This window comes from Haliotis cracherodii, unplaced genomic scaffold, assembly GCF_022045235.1.
Source record: "Haliotis cracherodii isolate W230 unplaced genomic scaffold, xgHalCrac1.p SCAF_3, whole genome shotgun sequence".
Lineage (NCBI taxonomy): Eukaryota > Metazoa > Mollusca > Gastropoda > Lepetellida > Haliotidae > Haliotis > Haliotis cracherodii.
In genome coordinates, this window is record NW_027266286.1 from 53,652,930 (window position 1) to 53,672,206 (window position 19,277).

Here is a 19,277-nt window from a genome sequence, read left to right on the forward strand (position 1 = left end):
GGTATTCATCTTCAATTATATCATGATTACATTTATTGCACTTCAGTAAATCATTATTGACTTTGTCATTGTAACGAAAATGTTGATTACCCAACTAATGGCTCAGACATCGGAATTTAAATAATATACGGATAAGATCTTTATTTGGACATAACTCCATAATATATTTATGTGGTTCGAGTACCGACTTATATGTATAATAATGGTTTAGAAATGAAGAAGAAATAATTTTAGCACGCCAATTCTGAATCTCTATGTCGTTACATCTTTGCTTGAAACATTGTATAAAATTTGATATATTGACGCAATCCAGTGCGATTTAAACATCCGTAAATCCAGTTTCTAATAGCAGTAAATGAACATGCGTTACCCAGTTCTGGCAGCTGTTTTCATTCTGTGATTTTAATATATTATAACATGCTTTTAGGTATCGATTACTATCAATAAACAACAGTCTGCACCAACACTTTATACAACGACTACAATACTGAACACATAAGTTGGTACTACCTACTTCCCCTGGATACTTTTTAGATATCACATAAATATCGTTTAAAGTAAAAGTGTAGCCCAAAATTTCCGAACCATTTCACAAAATGGAAGCTATTATACTGTCAAATATTGTATAAGCTAGATTTAGTAAAAATATTTGGATAATCCTTTAATAATAAACGCGTTTGATGTGAAGGCAATACCTAGATATTTATAATGGGATACTTTTCATATGTTTACCATGATAAGTCCATTTTTCTGTATTTTTTAGGTATCCGCCATTTCTGAAAACAACAATACATTACTTCTCTGGGTTAACTTCTAGGGCACATTTGTTACAATAGCATTTTAACACATGAAGGTTTTTTGTAGGCCTATTACAGTATCATTAGTCAATGATACGTCATCTGCAAATAATAGCAGCAGGATATCGTTTACTCCATCTCTGACAATAACACCTCCCAGTCCACATTTCTTCGTTTCATCTCCTAGATCATTTATAAAAAAACAAATTATAAATAAAACAGCACTCAACATACATCCTTAGCTTGGTGTACTCTAAATGATGTTGTGAATATTTCAGTTTTCGAACTTATGATTCTAACACAAGCTGGAACTTGTCATACATATCTGTTAGAATTCTAAACACTTTCCCATGTACATTTTTCATGAGAAGTACATACAATAGCTTATTTCTGTCAACAAAGTGAAATGCCTTACGAAAATCTACAAAAGCTGCATAGAATCTGTGTTTTGGTTTTCTCAAATACTTTTGACATAAAGATTGAGGTAGAAATATATTAATATCAATTGTAGAATAGGTCATACCTACTTGACATTCATGTAATACTTCATGTACCTGTTGCCATACCCTTATTCTGGATTCAAGGATATATTTGAAAATTTTACCCATTGCATTTAACATAGAAATGCCACGGTAATTATTTGGATCATAATGTTTTGTTGGGATAATCATGCCGACATTCCAACTATCAGGAAAACCACCGCTATCCAATATAGCTTTGAATAATACTTCAAAATATGGTTTAATTAAATTAGCATGATTAAACAATTCGGGTGGTATAACAGCACTACCGGGGACTTGCCCATTAAAGTGACTTGATCGATTTATCAATCTCATTTATTTTAATATGTTCTGACAGATTATCCAAACCGTTACAATAAGTACATTCATCATCGTGTCACATAATCAATGACAGTTGAATTAAACTCATCACTGCTGTTACAGCAAATCGGGTTTAGTAAATCTTTAAAATGGATAAACTTCTTACAATCGCCATCTGCAACTGCTGTTTTGAACTCCTGTAAACACTACTTACTTAAACAGGAGAATGATAGAAATATCTTCAGCGCAAATACATCTTGTTTTTATTGTACTGAAACAGACTATACCGATATCGCAGACACAAAATAGATGATGTGCACAAATAATATTTAATATCAGCAGTTAACACAGCTATGCTAATGATGAAGAAGAAGAAAAGGTTGACAGAAATAAGCTTTTGTGTGTACTTTTTCTGTGCTAAAACGCTATTGTTACAAATGGGGCCAAACAGTTAACCTAGAGAAGTCATGTATTGGTGTTTTCAGAAATGGTGGATACCTAACAGATAAAGACATATGGACTTATTTTGGTAAACATATGAAAGCAGTATCCCACTATACATACCCAGGTATTGTCTTCACACATATTTGACAGTATAATAGCTTTGATATTGTTATATGGTTCGGAAATTTGGGGCTGCACTTTTACTTTAAACGATATTTATGTGTTAATTAAAACGTATTCACCAATGCTGTACTGGGCGTTTTGGGCCCATATCGTATCAGGAAAAGGAGCTAAAATCTCATATGTATTGCAAAATCTGTTATTAGAGGCTAATCGTGCTAAAGGTAATACTAATAAATGGTTATTGTCTATGGAATCTATTTTTATCAAGACTCGATTAAACTCTATATGTCATACACATATTATACACAATTATATCATATGATCACTATTTGCAAATGGTCATCTGAAATGTTTGAATCATCAAATGCTGTAACGTATGGAATATTGAATATATAAACTCGTGTCTACCAACAGCAACTGGTGACAAAGAAAACTACAAGAAGCCATTGACATCAGGAGACACCAGCCATGAACCATGACCAGGGAACCTATCTGCCTAGTGCTTGGGACTTATTGCTTTGATCTTTGTCGATGCCTATTACCTCGCTGGCTTCAATTTGCCCATTGTTATTCCTATTCTTTAACCTACCAGTGCTAATTACCCCGGCCCCCCGTTTGCCCATTGTTATTCCTATTCTTTAACCTACCAGTGCTAATTACCCCGGCCCCCCGTTTGCCTTTGTTATTCCTATTCTTTAACCTACCAGTGCTAATTACCCCGGCCTCCCGTTTGCCCATTGTTATTCCTATTCTTTAACCTACCAGTGCTAATTACCCCGGCCCCCCGTTTGCCCATTGTTATTCCTATTCTTTAACCTACCAGTGCTAATTACCCCGGCCCCCCGTTTGCCTTTGTTATTCCTATTCTTTAACCTACCAGTGCTAATTACCCCGGCCTCCCGTCTGCCCATTGTTATTCCTATTCTTTAACCTACCAGTGCTAATTACCCCGGCCCCCCGTTTGCCCATTGTTATTCCTATTCTTTAACCTACCAGTGCTAATTACCCCGGCCCCCCGTTTGCCTTTGTTATTCCTATTCTTTAACCTACCAGTGCTAATTACCCTGGCCCCCCGTTTGCCCATTGTTATTCCTATTCTTTAACCTACCAGTGCTAATTACCCCGGCCCCCCGTTTGCCTTTGTTATTCCTATTCTTTAACCTACCAGTGCTAATTACCCCGGCCTCCCGTTTGCCCATTGTTATTCCTATTCTTTAACCTACCAGTGCTAATTACCCCGGCCCCCCGTTTGCCCATTGTTATTCCTATTCTTCAACCTACCAGTGCTAATTACCCCGGCCCCCCGTTTGCCCATTGATATTCCTATTCTTTAACCTACCAGTGCTAATTACCCCGGCCTCCCGATTGCCCATTGTCCATTACCACTCAGTAATAATTGAGTCCTGGCTTCCAGTTGTCCATAACTTTCCACCTTTTGTTATCTTATTACATTAGCTGTCTTTACATACACATACAGTAAACTACGGTTATAACGAACACGCTTATAACGATCTGACGGATATAACGAACTAACTTTTTGGTCCCGGCTATTTGCTGTAGTTATGCTGTATATATGCTTATAACGAACTACGGTTATAACGAACTAAAATTAGTAGTCCCTTTGAGTTCGTTATAACCGTACTTTACTGTATATATGATTTATGCCTCATAGCATCATTCCCCACAAAATAAACTAGAAAACTTCAAGGCCTTAGGCGTATTCTTAATCAAAACGGAACTAATAAAACGCATCTAAAAACACTATAATCTACCAATCAAAATTACATAAACAAACTAACATCCACCATACCCAGCTCCCTTAGTTCTCCTCCCCAACCCCATCGGCACCTATTCCAAATCTCAAAATTCCCAAATCATATATAAGCAACCCCTAAAGCCCCCTCTTGGGTTGCACACACCACTTTCGCCCCTTTCGGAAACACATTAAATGGCCTGGCCGGGCCCGTGTGCGAAATACGCATCAGTCGGAAAGCGCACGTTAAATCTCCAAAGTAAGTAAGTAAGTAAGTAAGCATCATTCACCTGATGAAGGAGTAAGTGTATACTCCGAAACGTTGTGTTCCTCATAATAAAGAAGTTGACATACATAGATTCTCTTCCCTAATATTTTGATAAATTATGTAAAAGACAATGGTTCTCACTAATTCAGTTAAGAACATTATGTCTAGCTTCTAGTTGAAATTGATCTTAATAGAAAGAAAAATAATATACGTGATAGTAGTGACTTTGGTGATGAATTCCATGCACTTTCAACTGTAACTATTTTAAAGGTTACAGATTTAATTTGTTTCCTAGATATTATCTACAGAAGGAAAAATGTGTTACAGAAGGAAAAATGTGTTACAATTCCAGTCTGGTTAAAAGTACAAAAGTGGTGTGTTAAACAAATGATCTAAGTTTTGTTCAATCATAATGCAAATATTATAAGTCATCTGGGTAGGAATAATATGTACACTGTTTTGCTGTAAATTGTTGTAAATTGTAAATAATCTGCCCTGTAGTAACATTGTCACATAGGCAAGCACATTTCCATTCAAGTATGTTGTTCTTTCATGTTTCATCCTTAAAGATATGGATACGCTTTCCTGCTTTTGATTTCATAGGGGTTAGATCAGCAGCTGAAATTAAGTTAACTTTATAAAATAGCAAAGATATTATTCAATCGAATTTCTATCCGCCAATACTACATCATGGAATTCTAAGACCACAGTCTTGGCGTTGTCGTTTGCTGATAAGCTTTTACAGTTCTAAATCAAGGCTACTCGCATCATTGTTATGACATATTTTAGGCCAGTGGTCTACATTTGTTGATTTATTTCATGATTTACGGTATTTGTGAAGAACATTTAATGTAGGATCAAGCGGATGAGGGATGGAGGGAATTATGAGCATAGATAAATATTTTATGATACTAGTTTGTATGATAGCTCAAAATAGATTTTGATGTACATATATGTTTATAGTACCCCCAAAATAAGTAGGAGTAATCTGATATGTTAAGATGAAATAAGGCTGAATTATACTGAACCTACCAAACTGTTTTAAAGGTTCGTTTTAGATTCGTAATGTTAGGGCAGTGTAGGTACGTGTATTCACTATCGATATATATTATTCTTTGTTTCTAAAAGTCTCACCATTAAATAAATACTGAAAATTGGTCCTCAATACATGGTGAGTTACATAATTTACATAAAAGATGTTCTCTAGGAGTATTGCTCCATCTTCCAGTCTCAATTGGAAGGATATGGGGTGATGGTCTATATTTTAGTAGCGGGTATGATTCTCATTTAGGTAGCAAAAGGTACTTTTCAAAACTAGATATATACTTAAAATGCAACTTCCTCATGGTCACTTGCAATTAAATATACCTCGCTACTGTATTGAACATGTTTTGGAAAACGTAACAAGATGTGACTCTACAAGGATACTGAGCACACGGAGAGGTTAAATTAGGTGTATGTCCATATATTTCCAAGGTTTCATAAGGTTTGATTGAGTATTGATGCCTGTATATGATCACGAAAGGCAATAACATGACCTGCAACTCGGTATTCGACTAGAATTTCTGTCGGTATTTCAAACATATAGGTGCCAAGATTACCTCATAAATGCCACACCTGCGTGCAATATTTTGAATTGTACAATTTCCTATTAATTTCTGTGCCTGGAAATTTAAGAAAAATGTTTCATTTCTGACGTTTAAAATTGTAAACTGTCTATATTATTCCAAATGGTATGTACACACGTGTAAATGTCTTTAATCTGGTTTTGTGTCACTACAATGTACGCCCGTCATATATGACAAAATACACCCGCCATGATAATGGATGGGTATGGACACTGCGGTAAATGTGTGCATTTCTAGGACATTTCCAAACATTCCCAAACTTGGTATATATGTAAATAGAACCAAATGATTCGGAATACTTGGAAATATGTGCCTTGGCATTAATACCAACACTATTCCAAACGTCAGGAAATAGGATTTATCGTGTTGTGTGGGAATTAATCTGACCACTTACCTCTTGTCGGACAGCTAAACCTCACTCGCTACCTATCTCAACATAACACCTCAAATGTAAATGTCACAGATAACTCCACTATACCTATTGTCCCTACACTATATCGACTGAGTACTAAGGAAGACTGTATGTACAAGCAGGTATTAATTAATTGTCAAAATGTTAATCAAATGGTGAGTGAATTTACCCTTCCAAACTAGGTAATACTTATATTATATCTGGTTTACGCCACGTTTGACAGATTTGATCTTTCATTGTTCTCTCAACAGCTGTTGATCAAGTCTGCCTCTCTAATAAAATGTTGAGGTGAATGAAATACACTTCCCTATTTAATAAAATACTAGATAATGGTAAATACTCCGATGCCTGGAATAATCGTATCCCTCTAATCAAGTCTGTTATTAAAAATGAGCCAAAAAATTACAGAGGTATCTCACTTTTGGACTGGGTAAAGTATTCACAACAGTTCTGACTGATAATATGGATGGATGTAAATGTATTAATATTTGAGTGTCATACAACTGATAACATGTTCACGCAAAATATCTATGTCAACCAAAAAGAAATTTCTACTGTTGTTTTATTGATTATAGAAAGGCTTGTGATTTTGTGGACAGAAAAAATACTATTGTATTTGCTTCTTGCTAAGCGTTGCCAAGGTAAAATGTTTAATATTTTGAGAATCACGTGTTCTGCTGTAAAACAGAGTTGGTGTACGCCAAGGGTGTATTCTAAGCCCGATACTGTTTACTTTCTTTATGAAAGAATTAGCTGATGTCATGTACGAAAATTTGTGATCATGGTATATTTGTTGCCCAGTATATAAAAGATATAATGCTGACGATGCGGTAATGTTCTCACACATTGTATCTACATATGTTTAGGTATTCTTTAATAAATGGTGGTATTGTTAAGAAATGTCAAAAATGGACTCATAAGAATAAGATTATTGAAACCAGTACTTATTATAAATATCTTGGCACAACGTTTTCATCATGGTTAAATTGGTCAATAGCATGTAAAACACTTGCAAGCTAGGTTAGCTTTAAAAGCCATAATTTCTGTTTTATCTCTTTTGAGGCGAAACAAACACATAATGGGAAGATTGCTCCTATTCTTCGAAAGAAGTTGGTAATGAAAATGTGTTTTTTTTATCAATCTAAGCAAAGATTAATAAATAGTTCTTTTCACAATCGTGGCATGAATCAGCTTGATATTAATATTAAATAGTACATGTAGCTCGTTTACTGTGCTATACATGTACGCCGTGGATTGGAGGATGCATGTATGATGTACTCTTCAAGAAAATAGTTGATACCCGGATAAATTCTAAAAATTGTAAGAGATGTGAGTTTCTAGTTATAGATGTACGCTAATAATGAACAAATTGGGAGCAGCACATTACAAGCAGCAGTGAAGTATAACAAGACGATAGAGTTAAGATGGGAAATTTCAAAGTTTCAAAGTTTTTGGATCAGTAGTGTGTAATACCGCCACGATTCATTCTTTCGACGAGGCATACTGCGTTTGGGTCTCCCAACGGCGATTTCAGAGAGTCTGTCCCACTGCTCTTGTAGCGCCGGAGCAAGTTCAACCAACGTGGTCGGCGGCCTATGATGTTCACGTACTCGTACATTTGTGTTGAGTATTGTAGGTAGTGTACCTTCTGATATATAGATTAGACTATTTCATACTGTCACTCTTCTGAATATGGACACGTTTATACTTATGTGGTTGTTAACTGCAAAATAGTCCTTCATAAGTTATGAAGGTTAAAGTATAAGAAAAAAGTTCACACAAATATTATGAACATATTTGAGTTGTTCATAACGGTAAGCAGTTAAAATGTTCGTGTTTACTTAAGAACTGAGTTTCAGTTTGTGGGAGTTGAACCTTCATAGAGTGAGGGCAAACTGTATGAACGTCGGAGCTTGCGACGTCATTTCAAGAATAAAATATCGTGAAAAACGTTCGAATGTCAAATTGTGTCGTTCATACGCTCATGAACGCCATTTTCGCGGTCATGTGACCGGCCTGTCTTCATGTCACAAAATGGTCATAAAATGAAATAAAATGGCACACTACTAATTCTCACGGCTTGTATTTCTAAAAGTATTTCAAACGTATAGGTCCAATGGAAAAGCCGTATATAGTGTAAACCTGCGCAAATTGTACAATTTAGTTTTGAATTTCTAGACCTCGAAGTTTATGGGAAATGTTTCATTTCCACCGTGTGAAATAAGGTAAAGCTTTAAAAAAGTATGGGGAGGACATTTTAAAAGTTGATGCATAATAGACAACAATGCTGTCTGATGCAATGTTTCTTGTTTTGGGCGCGTCGGTGGGCGGAATGATGTCCGGTGCGGTCCCTGTTTTGGTTCGTTTCGTCTATTCCAGTAAGTTTTTCAGGTGAAAAATTTACATGCCTTTGTATGTCTTTGTTACGGGGGCCAGCGGTGAGGCAGGATAAGCTCAACTCGATTGTGATTCATACACACAGTCATGCTCTATGATATATCAATATCGAAGTGTATTATTACCATAATTACCTGACCTTTGCACTCATCTACATACAAACAAGTTTATTAAGCAAATAAAACAACCATCGGTGGTACATTAGTACAAATAGAATATTCCAATATACATGTACAGCAGGATGACCAAGTATTATTTGGGTTGCACACAGAGGAGGTTAAAGAACGTAGATAACATAGAATCGTACAACCATTCAATGGACGATTCTTATGAATATGGAAAGTGTTTTGTCACTTTCAGTAACAATGTTGGCCACGCTCCATCCTTCACTATTGGAATGCACACGAAACATACACTGCAACAGAGATATATAATTATAGGCAAACTCCGCATCAGACATTGTTTATGAGTTATGCCTAAAACATAAAAAAACTGTTTAAATGGTGCACAGTTGCCGTAATGACATGAGATCTAGTATGCACACGTGCACGTGCTTCTTTCAGCTCTTTCAGCTCACCACACCATCAGGATAACATGACACACTGAGCCAAGTCACAGGGACTGAAAATCCCGAACTCCAATTTACGGCAAGCGTGAGGCATGACTTTTTTTTACCCGGACTGCCAAGGCATATGTCACAGTGATATCACCATCAATATAGTGTGCTTTCTCACTTCCTTGTATTGTTATTCGTGAAAACACGAGAACAACCATGAAAAGCAAATGTGTCACTTAACCATCCTACTCCCATTATATGTGCCGATAGATATTGTTTATACTTGAGTTTTTATATAATATGCTATATCCTCATATGTAACACAGTTTCCCTATTGTTTGTGATTATTGTTTCTTACCAAATTTTAGGGTTTAAACATGCTTAGGATCTATGTTTATTATCATTAAATCTTAACATGTTTAGAATATTGGTATGTTGTGTTTAGGTGATGTTTATTCTGTTAACAGAGTAGACTTGCCTGATTTGAAACAGGAATGATTAACAGATTAAATATCTGTCATATTTTCGAGGTGATGACAAGGAGCTGAGTGGTTCATAACGTTGGCTCATAACGATTGACCAATCAAAATAATATGAGGTGTCACTGCTATTAACTTATGGCGTGAAATTATTGATGGTTTGATGATGACTGTTGTCTTAACCTCGCCACGAGATAGAAAGTGCAGACTTACGCTTCTCGTCCTTCATCGGCAATATAACTTTATGGGTGAAACGACTTCAAAAGGATAGTGAAACTTACACTTAGACAAGACTCTATACAAATGATTGATCTTCCTCTATTTCTCTCTCGTCTTCAGGGAGTGGGTTATTCTCTGGTGCCGAACCACTGTTGCCATCTTGATAGAAGAAGTGCTGGAGAAGCGCGGCGGCCATGCAGTCTCCATTCACATTAGTTATAGTTCTCAGTCGCCCCCTGGAACACAAGAATATAGCTATTGTCACTGTCCACAAGACTGAAACACCAGAATGTAGCTATTGTCACTGTCCACAAGACTGAAACACCGGAATGTAGCTATTGTCACTGTCCACAAGACTGAAACACCAGAATGTAGCTATTGTCACTGTCCACAAGACTGAAACACCAGAATGTAACTATTGTCACTGTCCATAAGACTGAAACACCAGAATGTAGCTGTTGTCACTGTCCACAAGACTGAAACACCAGAATGTAGCCGTTGTCACTGTCCACAAGACTGAAACACCAGAATGTAGCTGTTGTCACTGTCCACAAGACTGAAACACCTGAATGTAGCTGTTGTCACTGTCCACAAGACTGAAACACCAGAATGTAGCTGTTGTCACTGTCCACAAGACTGAAACACCAGAATGTAGCTGTTGTCACTGTCCACAAGACTGAAACACCAGCATGTAGCTATTGTCACTGTCCACAAGACTGAAACACCAGAATGTAGCTGTTGTCACTGTCCACAAGACTGAAACACCAGAATGTAGCTATTGTCACTGTCCACAAGACTGAAACACCAGAATGTAGCTGTTGTCACTGTCCACAAGACTGAAACACCAGAATGTAGCTGTTGTCACTGTCCACAAGACTGAAACACCAGAATGTAGCTATTGTCACTGTCCACAAGACTGAAACACCAGAATGTAGCTGTTGTCACTGTCCACAAGACTGAAACACCAGAATGTAGCTATTGTCACTGTCCACACGACTGAAACACCAGAATGTAGCTGTTGTCACTGTCCACAAGACTGAAACACCTGAATGTAGCTGTTGTCACTGTCCATAAGACTGAAACACCAGAATGTAGCTATTGTCACTGTCCACAAGACTGAAACACCAGAATGTAGCTGTTGTCACTGTCCACAAGACTGAAACACCTGAATGTAGCTGTTGTCACTGTCCACAAGACTGAAACACCAGAATGTAGCTGTTGTCACTGTCCACAAGACTGAAACACCAGAATGTAGCTGTTGTCACTGTCCACAAGACTGAAACACCAGAATGTAGCTGTTGTCACTGTCCACAAGACTGAAATGCCAGTATGTAGCTGTTGTCACTGTCCACAAGACTGAAACACCAGAATGTAGCTATTGTCACTATCCACACGACTGAAACACCAGAATGTAGCTATTGTCACTGTCCACAAGACTGAAACACCTGAATGTAGCTGTTGTCACTGTCCACAAGACTGAAACACCAGAATGTAGCTGTTGTCACTGTCCACAAGACTGAAATGCCAGTATGTAGCTGTTGTCACTGTCCACAAGACTGAAACACCAGAATGTAGCTATTGTCACTGTCCACAAGACTGAAACACCAGAATGTAGCTATTGTCACTGTCCACAAGACTGAAACACATGAATGTAGCTATTGTCACTGTCCACAAGACACATTAGCCCATATGAATAATTATTGGTTTATGTATTTATATTATGTGTGTGAAAAAAATGATGGTTTGTAGGTATGGAATATTTAGAAAAAAGATATTTCAGATTATTGTTTTGTACGTCGAAAGGTTCTGAAAGGTTAAATGAATTTTGACCAAACTGTGTTCGTCGTTTAACAAAGTACAATCTATTGTCTATTCTTATTTCTTTTAAGGTTGGTGGAATCGGGAAACTGATTAATGAGCATGTACATGTAGGCATGCATAAGTCATCGATGGTTCTAGTTGGCCTTAGTTGATGATCATAGAATCCAACTACCATATGAGTACCGTACGTGTGCATTATAAATTATTATTTGTCGAAGGGAGATACCTATATGTGTCCATCAAGTTTACATATTTTTTTACTTACCAAAGGGAACACACACAGATACATATAAGTTCGATAAATGCCATAAAGTCTGGTAGAACATGAAGACATGACACAATCTAATGGATAACACAATGTAACAGTGTGACAATAGGTATGTAATTTTGCGCTGAAAATACTCACAGAAACCAATCCATAGCCAAAATTATGTAGAGTTCATTTGTTGGCAGTCCCATAGAGGTTAGAAACGCCATGATGGTAACTATGGCAGCATTAGGGATACCAGCAGTCCCAATACTAGCAAGCGTGGCCGTCAGACTGGAATAATAATGGTAATAATGTTCCCAGCAATATGAATTTAACTTTGATTCAATACTGTTAACTGTCCACTTTTATCTTTTCATTTTCATGCTGATTTTTACTAGCCGACAAGATGTTACTTTCAACTCCTATAGGGAATCAAATATCCAATGCCACCTTTGATCAATCATACTTTCTGTTTCTGTAAATAAAAAAGAATAAAACCATAAATACATCAATTACTATATTTACATAAAACACCATGACCCACTCCCTGCCAAAAAAGGCCAAAAATATGTGAAAAAACGCTGTGACCGTTGTGGAAACCACTTATGATGTGAGTGGTGATATTTTATAACGGTGTGACCTTTTCCCATACACAAGCCAACTTTATAGCAGCTTTAACAAAAAATATATCTTGTGATTATGGAAAATGTTTTGTAACTTTTATTTACACTGTGTATATAAAAACGCATTTTACCCAAGAGCCATAACGTCAAGTATGGACAGGTGCACTCCGCTGAGCTGAGCTATGTAAACTGGAGTCACGACTTGAACGATGGCAGCTCCATCCATATTGATAGTAGCACCGATGGGCAGCACAAACCGACTGATGGTCCTGTCTATCTTAAGGTTCTTCTCACAACATTCAATGGTAACTGGAAGTGTTGCAGCGCTGGAAAACAAAATTCATGCATTGATAACATTCACTGTAAATTGAATGAAATTTCATCATGTAGTATTTCATATACATTGTGGTTTCCGAGAAGTTTCCGACCTATCATTTACGGATAAAGAACAAAATGTATGGTAACGCCATTCTCTAAACGACGTGGGTTAATTGTAGTTCAAAGGAGCTTACGCAATGAACCCGATGGACCCTTTTGTACATAATTCTTGAAAGAACGATATTGGTTTGTTTGTTGCTTAACGGCATACTCCGCAATATTTCAGTTACATTAAGGCGATCTGTAGACCATCCAGTGATAGACATCGTGAACATGTAGGATACGATGACATGGCCTCAAGCCAAAACACTGAGCCTGAGCATCCGATCAACATAGTCGCAACGTCAGACAAGGATATGCTGTTGGGGACCTATATTCGAACCCCGAACCCCTACCCCTGGCTGGCTACAATGAATTACTGGAATAACCAGAGCCACTCTGAGAACACTTCCCTGAAACATTTACTGCTTGGATACTTTTATTGTCACCTCATCTACAAATGGCAATATTCTAAACTGCGCGTAGGATAGCATCACATATAGCAATTATTAGTTAGCAATAATTACAATGACGGACCTAGAATTTGTACCAAGTGCTGTCACAAGAGCATGCACTATTCCCATTGACACCATGAAAGGGTTCTTCCGTGTCAGGATGAGGTATATCAGCGGTATAATCACAACAGTCTGCACGAAGAGACCGGTGATGCATGTGGCAAAGAACATCCCGAGGTGATGAACCATCCCAGCGAGGTCGGACACACTCAGGATCTTTCCAGTGATGAGGGACAGGACGCCAATGGGCGAGAACCTAGAACAACACATGGTGTTACCTGGTCGTTTAAATGTATGACATGTTGAAAACATTTCAAATAAGTAAAATGTTCCTGCCTTGGTAGCTTATATACTCTTATATTATTCAGGTTGCAATGGTGGACCAGTCGTGTTTGGCGCCACAAGAATGCTGTGCTCGTTGTTAGATTCCCAGAGTCATCCGATTATGTTTGAAAGCACCATACTTCTGCAAGGTAGTAAACGTCTTAGCCCTGCATCACTTCTGACTTTCCTCCCCATATGAGTGAGTGAGTGAGGTTAAACGCCGCTTTTAACAGTATTCCAGTTAAATCGCGGCGTGTCAGCTTAATGTGGGAGGAAAGCCCGAAGTGATGCAGGTCTCAGACGTTTACCTCTTTGGTGAAACCCACGAGCACGGGTATGGTGTTGACAAACCTAGAAACATAATCCGGGCGAACCGGACCTCCCCACATGAAACTGACATGCTGTTACATAGCTATAGTAGTGTTCAACTCTTCGTTATCCATTCACTCATTCATATGTCTTTGTCAGGGTGAATGAACAGTATATTTGCTACGCTATTAATGACTCTCTCTCAATATTAATCACTCAATGGTGTAAAAAAAAGTAGTTTCGTCACCTATGTCACTTAAGACATTACCAATGACAGTCATTGAGCATTTTGTGAGTGAGTGAGTGAGTGAGTGAGTGAGTGAGCAATATCATTATAGGGGACCCTAGAAATGGGCTTCACACAATATGCCAATGGGGGATTCATTGTTTGAAGCGTTAGTTCGCGTTTCCCACATTGCTCCAGTATGAAAGATTGCTGCAACAATGTATGTTCTCACGCATGCGCTGATGATCACTGTTAATGTATTCATGAACTATGCGTGAGAGGTTTATCGTAGTTTTCGACCAAATCCTGATTTGTAGAAAACCTGTTTAAAAGAACTTGTTGTTTTAAACATACTGCACCCATCAGTGAATGAAACTGCAGCTAAATGTCCTGGAAGACTTACCACATAACAATGTGCACCATGCCCATCGTGATCTCATTCAGTTCCTCAAAGAACTTGAAGACGATTCGACCTTTATGTCCCAATTTCCCAAGCATCACTCCAAATACTGCACAATACATCAACATCCCTGTAAAATATTCACAAAATATTTTTCCTGCAGATTTGCAGCTGCTGTATGAATGCTCTCGGTAGTCGTAGTGTGTTAAGGAAAGGGTTTTGTGGCTTTAATAATAAATATTCGATACTAAATGACATAAAAAGTTAAAAGTAATCAGTACCTAGCCGTAGAAAGTCCTATAAGTCCTTTCCAATGCAATGTGACATCGAGTGCTTGACGTGATGTTTCCCAAGCAAACGGATCGTCTGCTTAGTAGGAATACACGGAAGCGCAGAAACCAATAATCAAACTGAATATACACTGAAATCTGTGTTCATGCTGCTACGTTGACTGCCAGGTTTTACAAATTTCAATCTTAGAAAGAAATCTATGTCCAGACACTGTGTAAAGTCAAGAAATCAAATCCCATTTAACATCATTTCTTAATCAATCATATTGTAGCACGAACGCTTATTTTTTATTCCAAACCTGAAGATACAATTTATAAACAATTTTATGCCAGAGAATAATCAGTCCTGATTATCTATCAGATTCCATTGGGCCAAAAAGGACAAACAACGATGAAATGTTAAACCATATGAACTGATCATTGAAATTCCTTGACACCATGTGTTCCCCAAAAAGTAAATAATGCAGTACACATATTATGAAATTGAAGAAACGGACGTCCCTAGTTGTTTGTTGTTTTTCTGAGAAACTTACAATCGCAGCTTATAACTTATGCAGAACACAAAATATGTTATCAATAAACACAGCGTTTACATACCAAGAACATTGAGCCCTGGTTTGTTGACGGTTTTGGCTGTCCAAATCGACATAGTTTGGTCTGTAGTATTTTCCCCATCAGGTTCTATCAGAGGTGTTGAGTTACTCTCCCTGTAGGACGTGTTTGTTAAATTCTGGTGCATGGATTCATCGGGAGATTCCCTCTTGACATCGTTAAACTCTTCCTTGACATATAGCGTGTATGTACTTTGAATTGCAGCACTCACGATATTGTCTGGAAACAGATTTCTGAAAGAACAAAGGACCACAGCGAGTGAGGGAATGATGTACGTCACAGTCATAAAAATACCATCTATAATAATTATAGATAATGCAGTTATAGATCACCATATGCATATTATAATTATGAATAGCATCGATGACAGATAAAAACGACAATGCGATGTTAAACCATCTCCCCCTCGATCACCTGTAACCTTAACAGACCAGTCCTAGACCATATTAAAATGTTTCTCTATTTATTTCCCATTTATATCATAAAAAAATATTTACATAAACTATAGCTTGAACTTTCTTGTTGTATACTGTAACAGTTTCAAGTTTGAAAGAACATATCCGGCAGCGTTATTAATAGATTTCTGAGGAAGGTATTTTCTCCAACAGTATGGGAGATGCAGACAAATCCAAAACAATGTTATATTATCATATATTATTTACCATGGTACATAGAGGTTATCACGCGAGTGTGTTTAGGGATGGTAAATATCCTGCATTAGGAATAAACATTGTATTTAGCGAGCCTTGGCGAGCTAAATACATAGTGTTTATTCCTACATTTATACAATACATTTATACAATAGAATATATATCAATAGCCATGATAATTTGTAAAGTACATCAAGTCGTTGAGCAGCTGCCTGTTTTATAAGATTCGTGGCATGAAAAATGAACATTGACAATCCTTTTATTGTGAAAGTATTTTTAGTCTTCATTGGTAAGTAACAGTTATACAAGTGAGGGTCCTTGAAGTAATAATCATTAATGGATTGGTTTCTAATGTCAACATAATGGACAAACAAGTAAAAAAGGGATATTTATCTTCTATATTAATAAAACTCACTTGAATGCTGCAGTGTCTTCCTGATTCAATAAGGAGATCGTGACAGCTAACTATTTTAATGGCATTTTAGATGTCTGCAGTGTCCTAAGTGTAAAACGTTACTGCTAACAGCTTCTGTAGCAGAGCCATCAGTGATGTCATTTGATTGTGACGTCATGTAACCAATGATCTGCAAAGCATTGTGATGCAATTTCATTGCAGCGATATCAACAATGTAGATACATAGAGGATATTTCATGTGTCTAGTGAAATATCATGTTTCTCTCACCGAGTGACGGCGGGAAAGGAGATATTTTCACGAGTGGCGTAAATATTAAGGAAGATTAAATTATTTCATTACAAATGTAAAACCTTCAAGCGTAAATTCTCCCTACATAACACATATGGACGGTTTTCCACCCCCTGTAAGTACGACTAAAAATGTAGTTCCGTCTTTGCTAAATCTTAAAAAATATAAACAAAAAGTAACCAAAAATATTTGATGTCACTAAAATTCTTTAGTATAAATTTGGATATGATTATATACAAAATCGACTTCATCAAAAAATAAATTTCATATCAATGAGGCGGTTGTTCGAAGCGAAAGAATACACGCAATTCAAGCAACAAAATGGCGCTTTGCGAAACGAAATTCACAGTTTAATACAAATCATTTTCAACAAAATAAACAAACGGTAAGAATCGGTATTAACTACATAAATGACCATCTGTCATTATATGACTTGTCAACGTTGAACTGACGTAAATCAACAGTTTGTGTACGAGCTGTCTCGTGTAGGCCAACATAGTTCTGTCAACGTGTTATGTTCACTGCAGTGAAATATCAAGTGTTATGTTCACCGCAATGAAATTATCACTTTTCTCAACTTCAGTAAACTCACACTGAAGTATATAATGAAAAGCGATATCTCCTGTGGGAGCCAGTTTTGGATGATACAAATCTTTAAATAGCATCGATATTTCTGAGTCCCCACATTTCGGTTTTCTAAAGGTTTTGAAAAATGCTAATGAAATTTAAATTTAAAACCATATGAATGGATGACTGAAGATCATTGGCACAAGGTTTAGCCAAGAATGAAATGATACTGCGGTGCACACATTAAGACATTACATAAACGGACGTCCCTACAGTTGTTAGTTGTTTCCATTGTACGATTATCATTGGGGTGTGTTTAGGAATCACTGATGATGACCAAAATAGCGTATCCTTCCCCACTGGTGGCACTCGTCACAAAAACACGTAGAGGCAAGTCAATAGCCGAGGAATGAACAGAATGATCAATATTAGACAATGAACACATTGGCAATTTTGCATAAGGTATTTTTTTCTTGTAGGGCAGCAACAGTTTGAAGTAATTGTCAACGATCTCTTGTGGGTGAAAGTCAAGGAAACATAAGGGTTGTCAATCGAAAACAAGGTAAAATTAAACAACGTATTTCTGTAACCGTCATCACTTACTTGATGAGATCAAGAAACATGTCAAGTGTCGAAGGAGCATGGAAATCCTGAGACTGCGTGTCAGATGACGTCACTGTACCATGTAGTCCTGGATTGATAATGAACACCAGGGCAAAGCCAACACAGATGGCTATGACGGTTGTGGAAACATAGTAGGCGATAGTGAACAGACCCATCTTTCCTGATGACCTGCTGTCCATGTTAGCAATTCCTGTTCAAACATATAATCACTCTTAAGGGAATAATCCAAATTGGTTTTAAGAGTACACTACATTTCGAAATTCACTTCCCCTGTATCGCTAAACTATACTGAACAGCAAAAGAAATGTCACCCCAAGTAACACTGCATGAAAAGTTGTCATTTAATTATCTCGGTAAGTTTTGTAAAAAAATTCTAAAATTTAACATATCTCTGTCCGGAAATATGAAATTTTATGGTAAAAAACCCAAAGCAGATGACAATAAAACCGATCTCCAAAAAGCATCACGGCAAAGGCCATGATGACCCGATGCACGTGAGTTTTGTGCAAATTGAAATGCGCATGCGTTCCCCCATTTCTTGCCCTTTAAAAATCCACCCAGATCGGATGGCATTCATTCGACATTGTTTTGTTACCACATGCCAAGATTGACAAGAAATCAGCGACACCAAGCATACGATTGCAAGCTGGACAAACCACCCGGCAAGTAGCCAATGCATTTCAAGTCCACGTAAGGACCATATATACAGGCTCCGGCAACGGTACCAAACCACCAACACTACAGATGACCGACCATGTACTGGAAGACCAAGGGTCACCACCCGACGTGAGGATCGTCAGATCGTGCGACAGCATCTTCAAGATCGCTTTGTCGCTGCTGTGGAAACTGCTCGCCATGGGGACACACCAGCGAGACATTAGTGCGGACACCGTGCGTCGACGATTGACGAGCATATATCTCAACACCGAGGACCCATTCTGACACCACGTCATCGCCGGGACCGTCGTCGGGACCAGCATTGGCGCCACCAGCAGTGGAGCAGTCCTCTTCCCAGACGAGAGCCCTTACTATATCTCAACAGCAGATG

At 37.6% G+C, this 19,277-nt stretch overlaps 1 protein-coding gene across 1 annotated transcript; it reads right to left on the reverse strand.

Annotated features, from left to right (window-relative positions):
* Nucleotides 1-9,973: 9,973 nt before the first annotated feature.
* LOC139474292 (excitatory amino acid transporter 1-like) lies at nt 9,974-18,408 on the reverse strand. The gene is made up of 7 exons (XM_071257244.1): nt 18,209-18,408; nt 15,670-15,917; nt 14,786-14,912; nt 13,546-13,779; nt 12,723-12,917; nt 12,125-12,259; nt 9,974-10,133 (listed from the first exon to the last, which is right to left on the reverse strand). Exons 1-7 carry the CDS (start codon nt 18,406-18,408, stop codon nt 9,974-9,976), a joined length of 1,299 nt encoding a protein of 432 aa, XP_071113345.1.
* Nucleotides 18,409-19,277: the final 869 nt, after the last annotated feature.

Bases quoted from the DNA above. Each gene is read 5' to 3' on its own strand.
- LOC139474292 (XM_071257244.1), bottom strand. From the start codon at position 18,408: ATGGACAGCAGGTCATCAGGAAAGATGGGTCTGTTCACTATCGCCTAC. The intron at 13,780-14,785 runs GTAAGTCTTCCA...GTGTTGTTCTAG, and splicing joins ATGGTGCACATTGTTATGTG to GTTCTCGCCCATTGGCGTCC. The intron at 12,260-12,722 runs GTAAAATGCGTT...TTATTATTCCAG, and splicing joins CTTGACGTTATGGCTCTTGG to TCTGACGGCCACGCTTGCTA.